General features: G+C 33.7%; 1 protein-coding gene across 1 annotated transcript in view; it reads left to right on the top strand.

The window, feature by feature from the left end:
* The window catches only part of FSTL5 (follistatin like 5), a 631,294-nt gene that overhangs the window by 584,560 nt on the left and 24,217 nt on the right, over window positions 1–22,517 (top strand). Inside the window, exon 15 of the mRNA XM_033135298.1 lies at window positions 4,783–4,907. Coding sequence (XP_032991189.1) covers window positions 4,783–4,907 — 125 coding nt within the window. The remainder of the gene's footprint in view (window positions 1–4,782; window positions 4,908–22,517) is intronic.

The following is a 22,517-nucleotide window of genomic DNA, read 5'->3' on the forward strand; positions in this document are numbered from 1 at the left end:
AGGAAGGAATGTCTGGCCCTGGAAATGTGTTTTATCTATTTTTCAAATCGCCTTGTGATTTTATCATTACTTTGAATATGTCCCTTCTTACAAAGTCCTAAATTGTTAACCTTTGGCCAGTTTTCAATAAATCCATTTAATGCAATGTTATTTGTAACCAGTTCTCACTACCAAAACTTTTAATATTTTAGAAATATTTTCAGTATTGCAATATTTAACTTACCAAGGACAATTCTATTGAAATGAAATCTTTTAAAGTAATGATCAGAATGATGATTCATTTTACATTTCACTAGATATTATGTGTCATGTAAAACTTCTAAAATATGATACAGTATTTCAGGTACCTATTGCTGGAGATCAAACCACCCCAAAACTTGATGTCTTAAATAAAATGACAAGATGACTTGTCACTCACAAATTCTGTGACTTGGCATTCTGGGCAGTTCTTCCGCAGGTGTGATCAGGGAGCACCCACGGGGCTGTGGTCAATTGATATCTGGAGCTGGAAGGTCCAAAATGGTTCACTCCCACATCTGTCCTATAGCAGTAGTGCTTAGTTGGGTGACTTGTGTCTCCCGCATGTTCCTGCTCGTCCTCTGGCCTCTTTACAGCATGGTGATTCCAGGCTACAAGATAATGGAAGTTGCAAGGCCAATTAAGATCTAGGCTCCAGGATTCACGTAAAATAACTTCCACGACAGCCCATTCATGAAAGCCAGTTCCACTCCCAGCCTAGATTCAAGAGAATGGAGTAACAGAGCCAATCTCTTGATGGAAAGAGCACAATTTTCATTGTGGACAATTGTTAGAATGATCTACTACCTATGGAAATAAGCTCTAGTTATTCGATATTTTGTACGTAAATATAATCTTGACAAGATAAATGAAACAGGTCAATACATATGATTTTTGGAGGAAAAAAAACAACTTTAGGCAAACTCCTTTAATATCATAGAGAAGGCGGGGAGGAAGTCTTTGTAGAAGTGTTAAGTACCTTCCCACACATTATCTAGCCATCTAAAACTGGATCCTTTGTCTCTGAATATCTAATAAAAAGTATGCTGATAAGATGTATTAAATTTTAAAAATATTTGCTGGATGGGAGTAAAAGGTAAGTGTCACACCTGAAGATACAACATAAAATATCAGAATTGAAAATTACTCTTAAAATAGTATATACAAGATTTACTTATATAAAGTGTGTATTTGTGTGTGTGCATATGCACATATACATGTATATGATAGGTAGAGAGGTAGATGATAGATAGATCGATAAATAGGTAGGTAGGTAGGTAGATAGATAGATAGATAGATAGATAGATAGATAGATAGATAGATAGATAGATAGATAGATAGATAGATAACCAGCCAGGAAACACACGGTGTGTGGATCAGAGAACAGACCATTTCTTGCTCATGGAGTATGTTAGTGAGTATCCTCCAGCCCCTGTTCCCACAGGGTGATGGGTGAGAGATAATATTATCCTGTAGGGGCTGCACAGTTGCACTACACGAGAAGGACCCTGAAATGAAGTGTCCCTAACTTTTTTTTACACCGCTGGCACATCACCCCATCTTTTCCAGTGAGAGCGAGAGATTATTACTCTGCAATGAGTGCAAATGTTGTCCAGGGACAGGAGGTAGTCCCTGGACAGGAGGTCAGTACCCTGGAATGTTAATAATTGGCGCCCAGGCATTCAGTCTCTAAACCTCTCATGAGCAAAACACCGTCTCCAGCTTCCGAGGCATATTTGCTATGTTGTCATCCTTTAACCAAGTTGGCCAGTGCTCTTTGCTCACAAAGACCTGATTCTGCAGAAATGTCAAAATATTCATGGATAATTGTCTCCCAACAGGATTATTAGGAAACATTCCCAAATAATAGGGGATTTAAGATTTGTTTCAAAAGAAGAACAGATTTTCCTTTGGAGAAATTAAATTCCCCAAATGAAAAACATAGGTCTGCTCTCATTTTTGCTAGAGTATCTCTGTGCCATGATGTTGAAAGGTTAGACGAGAAAGAGAGATGGATGCTAGGTTGGGAAGGCTTGGAAGTAACTTTTTTATCCTAGTGCAGTATATCTTATAATGGTACCCACTGACACTTGAAGGTACAAAACCATTTTATCAAGGGTCTGAGAGTCCTACTTAGACTCCTTTGTGTTTTCATTTTGATTATAATTAAATGTATACATCTTTGCCAATTATGAAAGCAAAATATATCATTTTCTATATATTTGCAATTAATAAAAATCCATGAACTGTAATTTTAGAAATGTAAGACAGTAATTTTCTTTTTTTTTTTTTTTCGAAATAGCGTCCTCAAATGAATTCTCAAAGATTTATCAGAGTATCTCCAGGAAACAACTTGGAAAAATGTCCTTACATTTTGCTATTGGTCAGGAAGTAGGCCCCAGCTAGCTGTGGTGACAGTGGGAGGTGGTGGCTCTGGGTTTGTGGAAGGCATCATGTGTAGGGAGAGCAATAGCAGGAGGCCATTAAGAAGGAGGCACGATTGTTGAAAGATTGGGCATATTGATTAGGGTGCGTAGATCAATCTGTGTGTCCTTACAATTAGTCCGCTCAGTCCTGAACCTGGCAGTCCATCACTTCCTGCTTAATTCCAGCACTGAGTAGGACCCAGAACCATCCGGGAGCAAATTCTCGACAAAGGGGACCTAGGGAAGTGACATTGTATTTTTTGCAACCTAGGACTATGCCAAGCACAGACGAGATGCTCAGTTAATATACCTTCAGTGGCATGACATATTTTGTATCAGGAAGGTGAGGATGCAATATGTACATGATATTGTAGTTTGAATATTAAATTTTGTGTTGCCTGTGATCTATTTAGAACACGCTGGCACATAGCATGCTCTTGGTAAACATTATTGCTGCTGTCAGTCTAAGTATTATTGTTAATATCAAATACATGTACATGTGTTTTGAGAGTCTATACAATCTGAAAGTTCCTTCTCTCTTACTCTGTTGATCTTTATTAAAGTCCAGTAGACATGATTATGAATGGCTAAAATCCAGTGCCAACTTTCTCACTAATGTTCATTAATAAAATAGGTATAGTGTCTTTAAGGTTTTTACCATATACTTTGGTTTTCTCTTCCTCTGGGCACATGCTGAGCTCCTTTTAGTTAAGTGGAGCCATATGATTAGTTCTGGCAAATGAGATCTGTTGTGAATGGAAGCATTCAAGATAGTCGGCTCCTCCTTCAGTGGGGAATACTGAACACTGAGGGAAAACAGTAGGTATCCTGCCAAATCCCTCAGGCAAAGTAACATGTGTGAAAGGAAATCTTTATTTTCTAAGCCACTAAGAATTTAAGGTGTATTTCCTGTTTATTTGTTTTGTTTTGTTTTGTTTTGTTTTGGTTTTGTTTTAACTGTAACATAACTGAGCTTATCCTGACTTATAATAATCTATTTTCACTGAACATGGCAATTTTCAATAAAACTCAATGAAAATATACTGATTTGAATGCGGAAAAAAATGAACCTTTCAGAAAAAAAAACACCAAAATACTAAAAGTAAAAACGTTATTCACTTCTATCATGAAAACCAAAGGAACAGCTTGTTTTGAAGGAGGAAAGTCTATTTGACTTAGTCAGTAGTTTAGGAACTTTAATTTGGGGATCATATGTATGAAGGATTTAAAAGGCGGGGACACAATTAATTTTTAATGCTGAATCTGGAGTATATTGCCTATATATCTGTAACAAGGGAATTTTAATATATCCTAAATTTGGTCAAGGACAATAAATGATATTAGTGTGGCAATGGTATTCCATTTGTAAATAAAAATTAAAGATGACTAAAAAAGTAAATAAACTTTAAAAAAAGGCGGGGACAGGAAAGAGCTTTAAAATGCTTAACAACAATGTTGTGCAGCACTGACAATAGATAAAAACAACATGGTGGTATGAAAAATCTGAAAGAACTGCTAGAATGGTACATAATATGATATAAGGAATAAAAGAGTTTAAATGCAGTTATCTTTTCTTTAATGGACTATAAAAGTTTTAAAAGCCAATTACTGATGAAGAGTTGGAAAAAGAAACCTCAGCTTAAAACTTACTTAAATCTGGGGAGTGTTTTCTTAACCTGTTGAGATTTTGCTTCCCAGCAAGTGTCATCAATTTGGCTCATATAAACTCATTAAAACTCTCAAAAGAAAAAAGGAAAAAATACTTACTTAAATCCGTCATATTCAATCATATTCAATTTATAGGAGGAATACATTTTAAACTATTTTATCTATTCTAGAATATCTGAAGTCTAAAATATTTCATATGATTTACTTTGAAGTTTTCAGTGCTATGTTTCCTGCTCCGTTCTATAAGAGGAGCAATTTGTTTTTGTTTTAGTTTCTGTATATTAATTATACTGCAATAAAGGTGTTTTTAAAAAAAGGAAGTTAATATCTCATTTACATAGGTATGCTTGCTTTTATTTTTTCTTATTATAGCAAAGTTAAAAGTTTTATAATACAGAAGTTGTTTATATGTATATTTATATATTAAGCAGAAATTATTGAAAATACATCTTTTTGTATTTTGTATTTCTTTATAGAAACAGGAGTTTCTACATTGAAAATAAGCAATGATAGAATTCCAGTTTGCTTATTACTATACTAATTTTGAGGTAGGCAAGAAAGAGGCTGTGCCAATAACTACCAGAGATTTATTTCAACTCTACATAGAATGAAAGCTGATCCTAGTAAGGGAATGCATTGCTGAGATCTAAACACGATGTGTTCTGTGTAGGTAATAACCCTGGCCAGTGCAAACGTGCCACACCACACGATCCATACCCAGCCGGTGGGAAAGCAATTTGACCGAGTGGATGACTTTTTCATTCCCACTACAACACTCCTCATCACCCACATGAGGTAAGTGCTAAAATGAGCAATCGATCAGCTTTTAGATTTCTCTCTAATTTTGGCAGAAACCCATGGGAAATCATTAAAAATTTCAATTAATACAAAAACTACACACAGAAGTGCACATGATTTAGCTTTTTCTCATCTGCCTGAAGAATGTTTACTTATCAACATTAGCAATCAATTTCCTGTGATATATTTCTTAAGCCTAATACAAAAGTGAATTTATAAAGATACAGTTGCACATTTTCAGTCAATTTTACAGTTAATATTTTTGCCAATCCTTCCAAGGAGCTTCTTATTAGGCTTTTGCCAAATGCTCACATGTGAACTTGGCATAATGCAAGAGCCACTCTCATAGAAATATATTCAATATATTCTAATAACATTCTTGAATCATTTTCACCCACTTAGAAATTAATATAAAATTGCATTAGTAAGTATAGTAAGTTGAAATAAAATGTTTGAGGTCTTTGTTTGAGAAAACATGTTGGCGTGTTCCATCTGTATATTTACAAGAGGTGAAAAGGTAATACTTTTTAATGACATCACTGCAAAGTTTCACAGCAGTTTCAATGCTTAAAAGGGAGAGACTTTGGATATATCACAATTTTTAGTATTACGTTCTTGTTAATTTATTTTTTTAAAATTTATAAGTATGGCTTGACAGTATTATTGAGTCTGAACCAAACAAATATTTTGTTCTGTTTCTCAAATGAATTTTGATGAGGAGGAACTTCTCCAGATGTTATATGAGCCATTATTTGATATTTTTCTATATCTGTTTCTCTTGTATTAAATTGAAAATTATTTCACCTAAATGTTGGAGTTTTAAGAATTCTGAAAGAGTGCAAAATTCAACTTGCAAAAATAAAAAGGGATTGATGAATCAGAATTGTGGCTCACAAAGACATTGTATACTATAAACTGTTTTTTGTGCACCCAAGTGTATGTTTTCAAAGACTTCTATACTTTCTCAAGCAATTCAGCATTATTTTTAGAATGCTTTTGATGTGTTCAGCAATAAACTGATTAAAAACCATAATATCCTGTCATAATTATTAGATGTTTTTTTATGGAAAATAAGTAGAACTCAATAAAAATGCAGCATATCTGAAAGTATATTATTTGCATCAGAGCAATAATTTTTAGATCTGACCACAAGCGCTATAATCGTTCAGAGACTACAGAAAACAGCATATGAACTGGAAATGGTATTATTTGAGATGTTACCTAAAAAGATATACAATGTTTTTATACTTATTTGATAGAGATAACATTTTATTTAATTGAGATTGAGTATTATGATTAATAATGTTCCTTTGCTGTTTTCACATTGTTGATAAATTATTACTAATCCATAATTTAGTATGTAACACTTTCTTTTATTTATCCCATTCTCCTATTCCCTATTACTGTATTTAATATACTGTTATTAATTTTGCTTTTTTAAAAAATACACTATTAATATGATTATTTAGGACAAAATTCTCATCGTTATGACACCAATAGGGTTAACAGTGTATAGTTTAGGGTATTTCTTTTATCCTACGACAAGTAAATTTTATAATTATGATAAAATAGTTACCAGGGGCAGGACAGTAGTGCTACGTGTATTTCTGTGTTTGTCTGTATAATTGACATACTTTCAGAACACATCTCTTTAGGGTCAAAATGATTATTACATAATTGGAGTTGGAGCTAATAATAATTAGAACATCCACATAATGTGAACACATATTAGGCGAAATTGTATTTTAGTTATTTCTATATATTATGAGAAACACTGAAAATCATGCTCGAGTATATTTTTTAACTGTCTATTACTTTTAGAGATGGATAATGAAATGCATGAGTGTTTTGCCAATACTTGTAAGAATACTAAATTAAATTTGAGCAATCCTACCTGCATATAGATCCCATTTTAATGAACTGATCATTAAATTTCCTATTGTGCTTCAAAGTAATTACTCCTATTCCTAATGTGAAGAGTGTAAAAATCAGCATGCATTTGCAAAAATCAAGTATTAAATATGTAAAGTATCTTCAATATAATGAGGATTTATTCCACATTAGAAAAATCTGAGGGATAGGTATGATCTTTTCCCCTACCAATTTCATTTACCATATTTTTCTAACCACATTTTGCAATGTGTTCAAATATGTGTTGCTGAGACTAATCTTTTTATGATTGCGTTTTTCAGAATTTGAGACTCTTTTCTGACTGTTAAGCTTGGTATATATTTGTCTGATGTCTGACCCATAATATGTGTTTAATTAATATTAGTTTTCTTCCTGTGACCCTTCTTCACTTCAATCTGCCTTTCTCTCGGATTGCTGTACCCTCGTTTCAAATAATTTATCTCCAATGTCTGAAAAGCTCTTGGACAAGCGTCAGGATTTTGTATCCTTAGTGTCTAAAAACTTGTAGGCACTTAATTCATGTTTCTCACAGGAAAAGAAGTAAAGAAGCTATACTGTTTCCTAAACCAGGCTATCTAGGATTGAGAAAAGAACTGTATTTCTTGTATATCGTACTGCATTTCTCAACATCAAACACAATATCCGACATACACAAGCACTGCATCAGGAACCCATGAATTGTGTGGAAGCAGTGAATAGTGGTAATAAGGACTTACATTTTCTGTCAGACAGATGTTAGCCTGAATATCCCAGCAACAGCATTCGCCATCGGTCATTAAGACCTTAGCCAGTTTACTTCAATTCTTCCTAAGGATTGGAATAAAATAATGTTTGAATATGAAGTTGCCCATAATAGTTGTTGTCTAGACTACTCATGTGTCTACTTGGGTCTCCCGAGATTAGTTACAATTTTACTATAAGTCTCTATTTTCCCTTTGTTATTTCTTTTCCTTCCGCACCCCCCCCTCCCGCCCCGTGTCTATAATTCTCAGGCTTATTGAATCTAGTTCGTAAAATAAATCAAAACTTGAGAAATGTAAGAGAACCAAGATTACTGTATAAACCTATATTAAAAGATAAACTGGTAGTTTAAAAAAACCTCATCAATCTTCACAAAATTGAGGAAGTTGTTCACTCTTCAATACAGTTTGAAATTCTCAGCACTTAAAAAATCCTTGAGAGTCTAATTTAGGTCCATTTAGAATGACCTCAGAAATTTAAATTTCAAGAAACTAATTTCCGTTTTTAAAATATTAGAGAAGGAGGGCCTGCCTGGGACTATCTATTCATTCAGCTCCTCAGCTGAATTCCATCCCATTCCCTGAGACACAGCCTAAATTATATGTCATGATTCATATCTTATTGTATAGCAAAAGGGCTTCTTAGTAAAAATATCCTCTTTAGTTTTATTTATACTTTCCTTCTCCATATAATCCAGATTACCTGAGCCCTAGGTTGGGGATAAACCAAATACACAATTCCACATTACATTTGATCTATGTTAAAATGGTTTTTAAAACTGTTGAGGTCTGGTTATTGGGCCTAATTTGTGCCCCTGCCTTCCTCTTTCTTGAATAGGAGTGCTGGTCCAGGATATAACGCAGAAAAACTCCAGACCACCATGGATCCACTCTTTTTTTGTTTTCTTTTTTTAAATTAAATTTATTGGGGTGGCAATTGTTAGTCAAGTTACATAGGTTTCAGGTGTACAATTCTGTAATACATCATCTATATATCACATTGTGTGTTCACCACCCAGAGTCAGTTCTCCTTCCATCACCATGTATTTGATCCCCTTTTACCCTCATCTACCATCCCCTCCCCCTTACCCTCTGGTAATCACTAGACTATTGTCTGTGTCCATGAGTTTTTGTTTCTTTATTTGTTTGTCTTGTTCCTTTGTTGCTTTCAGTTTTATATCCCACGTATCAGTGAAGTCATATGGTTCTCGAATTTTTTTGTGACTTATTTCGCTTAGCGTGATAATCTCGAGATCCATCCATGTTGTCGCAAATGGCAGTATTTTATCTTTTCTTATGACAGAGTAGTATTCCATTGTGTATACCACAGCTTCTTTATCCAAACATCTATTTTAGGACACTTTGGTTGTTTCCATGTCTTGGCCACCATAAATAAAGCTGCAGATAATTTTCAACCAAGGAGCCAAAAATACACAATGGAGAAAAGAAAGCCTCTAGCAGAAAATGGTGCTGGGAAAATTGGAAAGCCACATGCAAAAGAATGAAAGTAGACTGCTATCTGTCACTATGTACCAAAATTAACTCAAAATGGATCAAAGACTTATACATAAGACCTGAAACCATAAACTGCACATAAGAAAACATAGGTACTGAACTTAGGAACCTTGGGTTCAAAGATGATTTTATGAATTTGACCTCAAAAGTAAGGAAAGTAATAGCAAAAATAGATGAATGGGACTACGTCAAACTAAAACTTCTGCACAGCAAAAGAAACCTTCGATAAAACACAGAGGCAATCAATGGAATGGGAGAAGATATTTGCAAACAATGCCCCCAGTTAGGGGCTAATATCCAGAATGTATAAGAAACTCATACAACTCAACAACAACAAAAGAAACAATCCAATTAAAAAATGGGCAGAAGACCTGAATAGACAGGTCTCCAAAGAGGATATACAGATGGCCAATAGACACATGAAAAGATGCTCAATATCACTAATCATCAGAGAAATGCAAATAAAAACCACAATGAGATAATCACCTCACACCAGTTAAAATGGCTACCATCAACAAGACAAATGATAACGTGTTGGAGAGGCTTTCGAGAAAAAGGAAGCCTCATACACTGTTGGTGGGAATGCAGACTGGTGCAGCTGCTATGGAAGGCAATGCGGATGTTCCTCAAAAATTTAAGAATAGAATTAAAATATGACCCAGCAATCCTTCTCCTGGGTATATGCCCAAAAAAATCTAAAAACATTTATTCGTAAAGACATATATACTCCATGTTCATTACAGCTTTATTTATGGTAGCAACCATTCTTTAAGACATGCACATGTTATCCCCAATTGTGAATACAGATTAGTTTAATTGAACTTCCTGGCAGATGAAAAGAGGCTGTGTCATACTCCTGTCTTCCCAATAGTTCCACCTACTTGCTGAACTTCTGAATGGGACTGCATAAATACTTATTGACAAAAAGTTTATTTTTAAAGGTTACTAAAACTTTATAGTAGATCTTTTTAATGCACCTGAGTGTAAGATAGTTAATCCCTTTTCCCCTAATTATTTAGGGAAAATTTAAATTACTTGTAATTTAAATAATAACACAGATGGTTTTCTGATGCTTAATGAAATATGTTGATTTAAATCACTCTATAATTATATGCCTTTTTGTTTTTAAGCAAAAATAAAATAATTTGTATCTTATGTTTCATTAATTTTCAGAGAAATGGCTCCATTGAATATTTAATTAATTATGTGTTTTTCATATTAGTGTTTCATCGCACACTTCAGTTAACTGGCAATGTATATGAACTAGACATTAATTTTTCAGACTTGCAGTCAATAGAGAATTTTCTTTAAATCCTTAAACTTCAGCAAGTAATTCATAAATCATGAAACATAATTCTAAAGTTGAAGAGCTTATGCAGTGTGAAAGGAGTGTTTTGTAATGACATGATAAATAGAAATTTCTTATTGGAAGAATTTCAAATTGGATTTTTTCTTGTATATACAAAAATATTCATATAGGTGATATTAAAAGAGACTATTAAACATGAAAATGCCTGTATAATTCTCAATAGAACCAATTATGTCTATTTACTGTTATAAAAATTAAAATGATAGTTCATTATCTTTTTAAATCAAAAGTGCTTGACAAATGTATAGCAAAATGTTTCATTATTCTACTCATAATTTGCATCCAAAGAACTAAGCTATTTTAATATCGCATGTAAATAGATATATGTGAATAATATTATAATTCTACTACTCTTATATTTTTGATGATATGGCTAATGATTGGGTTTTTAATGCCTTTTGTTGTCATTTTTTTAGTTGACCAGAAATTAAAAATTAATTCAAAAATACTTTTTTTTCAGAAAAATGTTTGTTTTATAATGGTTGTGTTAAATTTCAAAGCACTTAAATCTCATAAAGTATAGACACTTAACATAACTGATTGTGTTATATTTTTGGTACCATTTTGAAGAGAGAAAAATGTAAATGTCAATTTCTTACTGTAATATGTGCAAAGATTACAACTTTCTCTGTAGGTGCTACTGGAATTTGCATACAAGAAATGAAAAACAGTTGATTTGGCAGTAGTTGATGATGTTATCATATTTTTTTTAAGTTCTGTGTAAAGATTATAGGGGTGAGGAGAATTGAGAAAATAAGAGGAGAAACTAATGGGATGACAGATATGCAAGTAATGAGTGATGTAACTAACATTTCCACAAGACTTCCCTTGAAAAGTCTTACATAATTCTTCCAAAGAATTACTTATTTTTGGTTAGTCAGAGAAAAAAGTGAGAACTACATGGGGGGTGGGCAATGTGGTTCAGAACAGAGTGATTTGATAAAGCTTAGTGCAAGATACCAAGAAGGCCAGAAAGTATAAGGTGTAACAAACGCAAAAATTAGCAAACATCTTTCTTAGAGTTTTGACTTGTCATGAATAAAAATAGTCAGAGGGTAAGCAGGAGGTTAACAACAAGATATTCTCACCTAAATTTCAAGGGCACGGCTAACATTTGGGCTCTTTAGGGCTATAAGCAGAAATTATTTAAAGACGTGTTGACTAAATAATACCTTTGATACAACTTTAAACAGCTGCCACCTAATGAACAAAGATGTATTTACAGCCTGACCCTTGTAACATCTGCAAATCAAGCCTCTTCAATCTCTTGTTATCTCTCAAATTAGACTGCCAGTAGAGACTAATTTAATCCCATCTAATTCAAGCATGCTTCTGTCATTTGGCACAGAGGACACTTACAGTAAATACAAAAAGAGAATTACTTCTGATTTACATACAACTCCAGGACTAGTCCTATAAGTAGAAAGGAAAGATAACAAGATAGGTGATGCTATTTGAGATGTTTTTGAAAAGTTTGTCTACTCTTGGAATCACCCCCAACACCACCATTTGATCATATTGCCTAGAATTTCAAACTCCTCTTATATCTTGGGGTTATATTTTTCTAGAAATCTACTTTGAAGTGCTTCTATTGCTTGAAAGAAAGAAAAAATGGAGCAGTTAGGAAATTGACGTCTTTTATAATTGGCATTTTACTTTATGTGCTGATTGGTTGATTATGTAGTGTCTTAAAATTAATGTTTGTATGTGTGTGTATTTATTTAAGTCAATAATTACATGATAAGCAATAAGATGAACAGAGTACATCTCTAAATCACAGTGACAAGTAGAGCCTGAAAGCAACAGGCACTTAAATAAAAACCTGAAAATTCCAGTTCCCATACTTTTTTCCTCTTCTGCACTTGCTAAACAAAGTTAGCAACTAAATATACAAATAACGTTCCAAAAATTTTCATGTAACACTTCACCCTTGCCCACCACACACGTACTCCAAGATGTTGCCGGTGTTGAATGAATATCTCAGATTAGGTAATTCAGGAATTCCATGGAAAGTGGGCCTCAGTGTTACTCTTCAGTTTGAATGAGCTGGAAAGCAGGAGGTAGCTGGAGGCACTCTTTTAGTACCCTCAAACATCAAATAAGTGCTAAGACTGATATGTAATAGTGAGTGCGTTATGGGTCATTGAGTTGGCTCCAACTCTTGATGAACTTATGAACAAGTGATGTCCACAATGATCCATCCTCAACAGCCCTGCTTAGTTTCTATAGACCAGTGCCTATGGTTTCTTTTATAAGATCAATCCATCTATTATTTGGTCCTGCTCTTTTCCCCCTGCTTTCTACTTTGCCCGGTATGATTGCCTTTCCCAAAGAACCCTGCCTTCTCATGATGTGCTTGATGTAGGACGGCTTCCGAATGTAAGGTTGTATGCAGTCAAATGTGGCAGTAAGGAGCTAAGAGTTTATCGTGTTTCAGGTCCGTCACAATCCCGACAGCCCATGGCTATGGTTCGACCACGAGAGATGGAGAAAACTGAAATAAGTAGTGAGCACTATTCTGGTATTCTGGAGACAAGTCTATAGGACTCCTTTTCTGTTATACACTACAGCAAGGACATGGTTAAGGATGGATTGGGTTTGATATATGTTTCTTTAAAGCTTCTCCAAGGGAAAAAAATAAACATTCTGTGAAAGTGAAAGTAAAGTACATCATTCTCCTTCCTATTTTATCAAATCTGTTAAAGCAAAATTATATATATGGCTAGCCATATATCAAGACAACTCTACACTTGTGACGTGATTCATGGTCAGGCCAGGTATATGGAGATACAATTTTAGCACTAAAATTGTCTGGTTACATTGAAATCCTAGCACATCAGAAATTGAAAATAACAATTGTTCAATGCATTTTTAGGAAAAGTATTATCTCAGCATAATAAACAGCAATTGAAGTTGTTTCAAAAACTTGTTCTTAAAGATCTCACAAAATCACTATTCAGTGAAGTCAATTTGTTTTTAGTCCATTCATACTTATATGCTAATTTCTCCTGCAAAGAGAAATAAACTAAGAAACAAAAAGGATTTCAAATATCCCAGAAGCTAGAGCTCTTTCTAGCTGTATGCTCTCAAATTGTGTATATCTGAAACATTTATAAATTCTGAAACTGTGCCCTTCTATTTCCCCAGTTTCTTTGCTTCTTCTTTCCCTCTCTCTAGGGCATAAAAACATAAATTCTAGCTTGTCAGGATCTACTATTGCTTGGAATCCTTACTGCCCACAGCCTAGGTTCTGCTCCATCTGAAAAAGAGAACATGTTTATAACTAGTTTGTTAAACAAAGTGTATACATATACTTTTATGAGTGTGTATGCTCATACATCTACAAATCATTGCTGGTAAACCTTCCAGCATTCTCATATGGGTGCAAAACTACTTCTACATAAAGATTTAATAACTTTTATATCTTATTTCTGAAGAAGTAAACACCCTTTAAACTTTGATCTATAATACCATGCTTCTTTTGCATTATGGTTATTGGATTTGCCTTTATTTTAAGCAGTACTTTCAACCTTCTTTAGCATATTAGTGCAGCCCATACGTTGAGTGCACAATACTTTGATGGGAAATCACTGAGTGCTTGAAGCTAAGTATTAAGTGTTTGTATTCAGTTCATCTTCATTATTCCTTGAGTTAGAGAATCCTGTCTGTTTCCCTTTTTGGTCTTTTATCAACAGGGTTCTGGGCCTTGTAAGAAAAGAGCTTAGTGCCCAAAGTGGATGAGCCAAATATGCCAACACCTCTTTTCACAGAATACCACTTAGATTAGTAGCCTGCATTTCCTATGTAATATTTTTGTTGGATGGTGAGATGAGGTTGGATTTAAGGAGAAAGCTATATTTAAAATATGGACATTTCATTCTTTTAAAAAAGGAAAAGTTTTGTACAGGTATGATTAATAGACACCAAGCTCTAGGATTTAATAAAGCCTCCAAATAGATTGATACTATGGAATTTTTTACTGACAAAATCAATGGAGCACTAATAACATAATTTAGAAATATTCTACAGTGCAGATCTGTCTCTTGAGTTTTATTATGCAAAGTAAAATAGCTCTTTTTTATTATTAGTTTCAGGTGCACAAGACAAAGTAATACTTAGATGTTTATCATTTATATCCCTCACACTGTGTGAAGCCCCCTCCCCCATCCACTATCCCTCTGACATCGCACACAGCCATTATGTTTCCATTGTCTATTCCTAATGCTGTACTCCGCTTCTTGTAAGTATATACATATATATAAACTTGTAGTTGACATTCATTATTGTTCAGCTTCAGCTTCAGGTGTTCAGTGCAGTGATCAGGCATCTGCATCATCCCTGAGGTGGTCTCCCTAATGAGACAAGATCTTCTCTCAGAGATCCATATGCTAACTCAACAAAGTGTTCAGTAAAACATAGGGCCGTCCATTTGATAGGATCCAGTAATCTCCTTAGGAGATAGCTGGAGTATATAGCAAATTTCTAAGTAATTTTTTTCCTTTGTCACATATGATTTTGAGTTTTGCTGGAAATGGTCATTCAAACTTATTTTACCCTAAACGAGTGAATAATATGGTTGCATAGATTGCACGGTTCTCTTTGCTTCGTCGTGTCAACCAGTAGTGTCGACCAGTATTGTATTGGTTGTTGGTACCAATATAATGCCAACAGTTATCCCCAATGTGGGAGGCAGTGAAGGAGGATACTTTATTCAGTGCAAACAGCTCAACTGTGATACAGCATGGCTGTAGAACAGTATAGCTATGGAACAGCTCAATGGTGTTACAGCTCAATTATGAAACAGCATGGTGGTGAGGTAGCCTTGGGTATGAGGCAGCCCTCCGGTTCGGCCCATCTCTGGCTAGATAGCTCAGCCATGGTCCGGCTTGGTCCGTTCTGCTCCAGTACAGTCTGCTGAGATGACTAGGTAACACTGAGACCGGACAGCTCCTCTATGTTCTCATCTGGGGAGCGGACTTCAGTGTTTCAGCTCCAGCCATGGAAACACAGATTTTGGTGGAAAGGGAAAGTGCACTCTCCTAGCCAGAGGGGAACTGACTTATACAGAGATAAGTCCCAGGTCCTGATCCTTAGTTGTTCTAATGCAAATGAGAACTCCAAATCCTCAAAGTTTGATTGGTCCAAAAATCACTGTCCTGATTGGTCAGAATGCAACTGCTCTAGTTGTTCAGTTAAGATGCTAATGAGGATATAGCTACCAATAGGAAAGTCTCAGTCCTATTGGTTGAAAGATAATTCCAGGAACTCCTTTATAAGGGTTGGCTCTGATGGCAAGAACACAGTGCAGACAGGCAGGTCAGTGCAGGATGCAGGCAGTTTAGTGCAAGCTTCTCCCTGAAGTGCAGCTTTCTTGAGAGCCTCCTGTTTAACAATGGCTACTACTAGTTCCTGGTGATAATTTGAACCCAGTTAGCCACCAGGAGCCCTTCCCAACAAGTACATTCATTCTCAGGGTCAACGCTAGTAAAAACAAACTCAGATATCAATTAATATGAATAAAAAATATCAAAAGTTAAGATACAATGCAATACATCATGAGAAAGGGGCAGAGCTCATCCTGAAAACTTAAACAATGTCTTATATGAATTTAATGTGCACATCACATAGCATATGTCATATATATATTTAACAGATTAGACTATAATATTTTGAATCAAGCATATAAGGCATTAACTAGTTCTCATAAAACGTAAACTATACAAAAGAAAATGTTAATTGAGATTTCTAAATCTTTTTATCGTGAAGTGGACATATCATTTTGCTGTTGAAGGAAGATGGTATATTTTACCATAGCATCTCATTTTACTAATTCATGAATTTTTCCCGATGAAATGTTTTATGCAAATGCTAAAACTTTAAACACAAGTATCATAACGAAAATTCTCTTTTGAATGAAAGACTCCTACTGTGGCTCAACAGAGCAACACTATTAAATAAATAATTTTAGCTCTTAGAACACATTCATAAATTAATAACATTCAATAGAACATTTTAGAAATGTTCTGTGAATGTGCCTAAATACTTATTTTGCATATATGCGTACATCACTTTTGAATTTTGTTTGGCAAAGTTAAATGTAAAATTAGTGGTGGTGTGGGGAGTGTCTTTAGGTAAACAGCATTGGTGGCGCTGATATTCTCTGTCTCTACAATGATTTGAGGCTCTAAAAATGATTCATTGTGAATCCATCTGAGTTAATATTTTGTACTGTTTTAATTTAGTTATCAATCTGTAGGTGTAGTCTCATTATGGCTATCCATGTAAAACAGAACAAGAAATCGGTTATTCTGAGTCAATCAAAGACTATATAGACAAATGCATTCTCTTTTTTCATTTAAGAATGCTCACTGTTGATATTCCCTTGTTATGTTACAATGTTCTGTCTCTTGCTTCTCTTTTTAAAAAAGAAATCATGCAGCAAAATGTCAAGTTTTACAATTCTTTAAGACTTGGTTCAAACAAAAATAAAGAAAGTGAAAAGGATGTCAGAGAGCCTTTAAAATTAACTAGAAAAGAGACATCCCACCAAATTAGTAGACATAAGGAGAGACTGCCTGTTAAGTCTAATCTGTCACCGGTCAAGAGTAGAAATACTTACTATGATCACATGAGTGTATTAAGAACAGAAGGCAAGAAACCTCAAACAGGCAGGGTTTAATCCTTTGATGCATACACCAGCATGGTGAAGGGTATATACACCTCACGCAATGAAGCAAAGCAGGCAGCTTCAGGGGAAATAAAAATGGCATTTGCCTAAATGACCCTTAAAACTGCTAGTTGAGTTAGTTATGCTTAAAAATCTCCTTTGTATTTGTTTAGACTGAGGTTACGTGAATTTTTTTCTATACTGTGGACACCTTTACTTTGTTATCTTTCCTTTGTATTTCCTTTTATTATTTTTAGAGAAAGGGAGGATGATGAAATATTTATAGATTGTTTTTTCTATATTGACAACTGATTTAAAAAAGCATAAAATTCCAATAATTCATTTTTTGCCATAATATAGACACTTATTTTTATGCTAATGTAATTTTGGATAGATAAAACCTAAATATAGGTTTTAGTTTGAAACAAAAAGGAATCAAGGTTTGCATATGCTATGAAAGTAGTGGCTGCTTTATGTAACTAAGCCAAAAAAATCTTAAAATGACCTAGATTTTTTCTTCTAAAACTGTGAATTTATCAATTTTTAGTGATATTAAACATTGCTCATGTTTTTAACTAATTAAAGAATATATTGTTTAAATTCTGTTTAAAAATTTAGACACAGAAAACAGTTTAGTGGTCACCAGATGGTAAAGGGTAAGAAGGGTAGTAGGAGAGGGTGAAACAAGTCAAATATTTGGTGATGGATGGAGATTTGACTTTGGATGGTGAACACACAATGCAATATGTAGATGATATATTATAGAATTATACACTTGAAACCTATATAATTTTATTAACCAATGTTACCCCAATAAATTTAATTTTAAAAAAGGAAAAATATAGTTAGAGCATTTTCAACCACTGAATTTATTTAAAAAAAAATCTGACAACTCATTTAATTGATACATGAAAATATTTTGAAAATAGATTATTGGTTTATATAGTAAAATGGTATTGATATTTTAATAAATCACAGATACATGTATCTTTATATTGGCTAAAACAGGCCTTCCTGATTTCTTGCATACAGCCTTAATTTGTTTGACAGTTTTTGACATCAAAAACTTCTCCTTCCATACAAATAATTATTCACACTGGGAAATGATGGCATCTAATTCAAAGAGATTTTGTTGGACACAAATGATTTTATTAAGAATAAAAGTGGAGTGGGATAGAAACTATTTGGTAACAGTCATTTGAGATATACATTATCGTAATAACTTAATATTTTGTATTTTATGAATTTTCAAAAGATATACTGTTTATGTATCATTATCAGAGTCCTTATGAAAATAGAGGTTACATTAACCTATTTGTTATGATTTTCATTTCCTGAGTCTGACCTATTCCCTGCCAACATAAAATTAAGATATATTGATAAGTTTTTTGATACTACCACTTATTAATTTCTAAAGTGATCCCTTTATTCATCTTTTACTATTTTAAACACTTTTTGAACTCCATAATTTTGGGATTTATAGAAGTAGGATAAATTATATTTATTCTTCTGATTAATAAAGTAATTATTAAAACTTCAAGTTCATCAGGATAACTTTTTGCTTATTGTATTTATACAAATTAAAAACAATAATATTTTTTATTGTAAGTCCATAATGTAAGTAATTTAAAGAGATGCACTTTTTTAAATTAGTTTCAGGTGTACAAAACAATGTAATAGATATTTATACCCCTTACAAAGAGATAATCCCCCTTCCAAAAAGATTCACTTTTTATTTTGAGAAACTCAGAATGATTTCCTAAGATATACACAGCAGTACATCGATAATTTTAATTTTAGTAGGAAATAAAGGAATGACAATGTTAAGAAAAAGTGGACCAGGTACATGAGAAATTTAGTTGAAATGCAGGCAATACACTACCATTTATTTATATTGTCTAACAGAGTTTCATCAGTAATTTTCCAACTTTCCTCTTGTCCTACATAAAATAATAAAGTGATTATAATTTTACTATTTTAATATAGAAGCTAAAGTCAGAGTATAAAGTCAAGTCTAAATTTACTGTATCATTTACATGCCTTCTGGTTATATTGCTTGCTTGTAGGTTTTTTTGTTTTTGTTTTTGTTTTTTTTTCCCCTATTACTACTGTTATTATATAACATGTTCATAGTAATTAGGAAACAGTGAGCACTTACTCTATGGCAGACGCTGAGCTAAGAATATTTTATGCACTGCCTCATTTTAAACTAATAGCTACATAAATTTTTATCCCCATTCCACATATGGTGAATCACTTAACTAATAAGTGTCAGAACCAGCTATAAACTCAGTTCTGTCTAAATTCAGTGTCTTAGCACTTAATATATTATAGTATTTTGAAATCCTTATCTCCCTTTCAGAGTTCAGAACCTAATGACTGATGATGTGTTCTGCAAATTGACCTAAGTTCACCTTTAAATATTCCCTTCTCTTGCTGTTATGTACCCCTGCTTTAATAAAACTTGACTCCTCACCACAAACCTACACCATATTTTCTTGCCTATCTGCAATTATTTGCAGAATGTCTTGTTTCTTCATTGGCTGCTTAATATGACTTAAAGGCTTATCTCAAAACCACCTTTTCTAAAATTTGCTATAATTTCCCTAATTGAAGTCGCTTTGGCATTTTCAATTTTCTTTTTCTCATTTGCAGTTGAGACTCACACAGACCTCAACTGGAAGATAGCTAACTCTTCAGGCTCCTTTGAGACCTTTCACATAGTAGCTAATATCATTTAGATCAGTTGGATTATCCTCTTCCAAAGGTAAATGATTTCAGAAAGGACAGAGAAAAAATGTGGTGTGGTGTCTACAGTCCCTGCAGACCCTGCAGTAATTTTTTGCTTTCTGCTCATGTCCAACTTCATAATGTCTATTTATTAATCTCTTCCTCTCCAGTCTCTTACACACAGCCTTGGGCTGAGCTCCCTTACCTCTCACCTTGCTAATGCAATTTACTCTTAGTACTGTTTCTCTGTACATCTCATTTTTTCCATGCTTCAATTCACCAAACAGAGAACTACTAGATTCATCTTCCTAAGTTTATAGCTGTAGTGATACAACTCTGCATTAGAAAGAAAAAGTAAAAAACAAACAAACAAAAAAAACTTAATATGTTTCCTATTGTGTATAAATTAAGTTCAAACTACATTGAACCCCCTCCTTAGCTCCTAAAAATAATGTACATATATGTTATGGTCCAGCCAATGTAAACCTGAGTAGCCCTCATATTTTCCTGCTTCCATTTATTTATTTTGTTTGAAGTGCTCTTTCTAGATTCTGATTTAGATCACTTAATTTATATTGATCTTCCGGTCAAAGTCAAATGGACTCTAATTCATGCAACTTTTTCTGTCCCCTTGTCATTTATGATAGCTCTGTCCTCAGACTTTACTTCTTGTTAAGGGCGTGCAACCTCACATCAATTGTTAGTACATGTCACTTATTTATTTAATATGGTTGTATCAATCAGTCACATACCAGGCACCATTCTAGCTTCCAATAGAACATTGAATACAAATTTTGCCTTATTTTCCTATAGTGCAATGTAAACATTACTACAGTTTAATGAAAATTAAATATATATATATACACACACACACACAGTTTAAAGAAAATTAAATATATATATAAATATATGAATTATTACATATATGTATTTTTAAAAGAACTAATACTTTGGAACTGTAAGAAAATAGATGCAAATCCAGGTTCTACCAGTGTGATTTGAAGCAAATTCAACTATGGAAAGGACATTTAAAAAAAAATTTGTCTGCTAAGGATTCACCCTGCCCTTTTCTAAGGTCCATATCTTTTGCATAAGTTTTTTTTAACTTGCTAATTGAAGAGGCAGAGTGCCTGACAGAAGCATAGACAAATAAGTCCCCAAATTCTCTCTGGCCACAATAATAAGTTCAGACATGGGCATGTAACCCATTCTGAACCCACATTGTTGCAATGAGCCTCTTGCTGAGACTTTAGAAAAGAGACTGAAGTTTTGTGTTGCTGGTCTAGATGATCTAGACCTACAGCAGTAATTTTTATACCACCAGAAGCCTAGAGCTGAAACCAAGACAGAAGATGCCAGAGCCAATAGATTAAGAAAAAAAATAAGTTATGGTTAAATTACTGTAGACCAAATTTCAGCTATTATTAAGCTGGTTCTAGAATTTCCAATTGTATGACTCCCCAAATTCCATGTGGTTTAAAAAAGTTCAGACCCCCATATCCTATTATTTACAAATGAAAGAATTTAAGATTAGGTTTCCTTGTGTCTAAAATATGCATATTTTCTACTTCACACTATTTTGAGTTGATTGAAGGATCTTACCCAGTTTCTAACACACAATAGGTGATTAACAAATGTTATTTTCCTTTGCCCCTTGGGATACTTTTTTTTTCATAGTATCTCCTATAATGGTTATAGTAATTATCAATTAGTAAATATTTGCTTAAAAATAACGCATTTAGTAATGTTTTTCTGACTGTCTGTCTGGCATGGTGATTCTATACAAAAGAGAAAAAACACAGTGAGCTAAGTCCCAGTTTGCAGCTTTCTGGAAACGTCCCCATGGCCTTAGTGCAGTGGAGACAGGAAATTGCCACTTAACAACCATATGTGTAACACCATGTGGAGGCAGCTCAGTTTGAAGATATTTGAGTCATGAGTCACCTCTAGAGTAACACCAAACCTGTAGGATTGCCATCTGTAGAAGTTTTCTGTGTCCCTTACATTATAACAGTTCAAGATAGGGCCACTTGTTGATTCAGTCTGAGCATCTATCTCTATGGCTTGCACCAATCCACATTTTCTCTAAGTGCTGAGAAAACTTACTAGGTCTTTCCTCAAAGCGAAACTTGATATTCATTTGAGATTTGACTGAAACTTGTGATTGAAAACAAATCTTGGACCCTGGGAATATTATAATTCTTCTAAAGTTTAGAGAATCTTTTTTCTCTCTGAGGTAGGTTTTATTATAAATATTCTGGATTGTTGGTTGGAGATTTATGTCTTTCATTATATTCTGAAAATGCTCTAGAGACCTTTACTCAGTGAATTTTTTTCTGGTTCAAAGCAATGTATATTGGAGTGGATATTTCATTAGATTTCTCACTTTTAATTTGGTATCAACCAAGTTTACAGCAATGAGGAATAATTGGTAAGCTGTATAAGCTTACCCCAAGGCTAGTATTTCTCCAAAGAGTATATTTATTTTTAAAATGGAATTTATCAAACTGTAACACAATGAAAAACAATATCATCTGCAGTTGACATTCAGTATATCTTTATTAAATAATTTATAGAGCTGAGGAAGCCTTGTTTATTTGTTCATTTTAATTTGGAATTTTAATATTGGTGCTGAAGAGAAAGTAAATGATACTCTTCAGTAAACATGACATAGG

This window comes from Rhinolophus ferrumequinum, chromosome 18, assembly GCF_004115265.2.
Source record: "Rhinolophus ferrumequinum isolate MPI-CBG mRhiFer1 chromosome 18, mRhiFer1_v1.p, whole genome shotgun sequence".
NCBI classification, from domain to species: Eukaryota; Metazoa; Chordata; class Mammalia; order Chiroptera; family Rhinolophidae; genus Rhinolophus; species Rhinolophus ferrumequinum.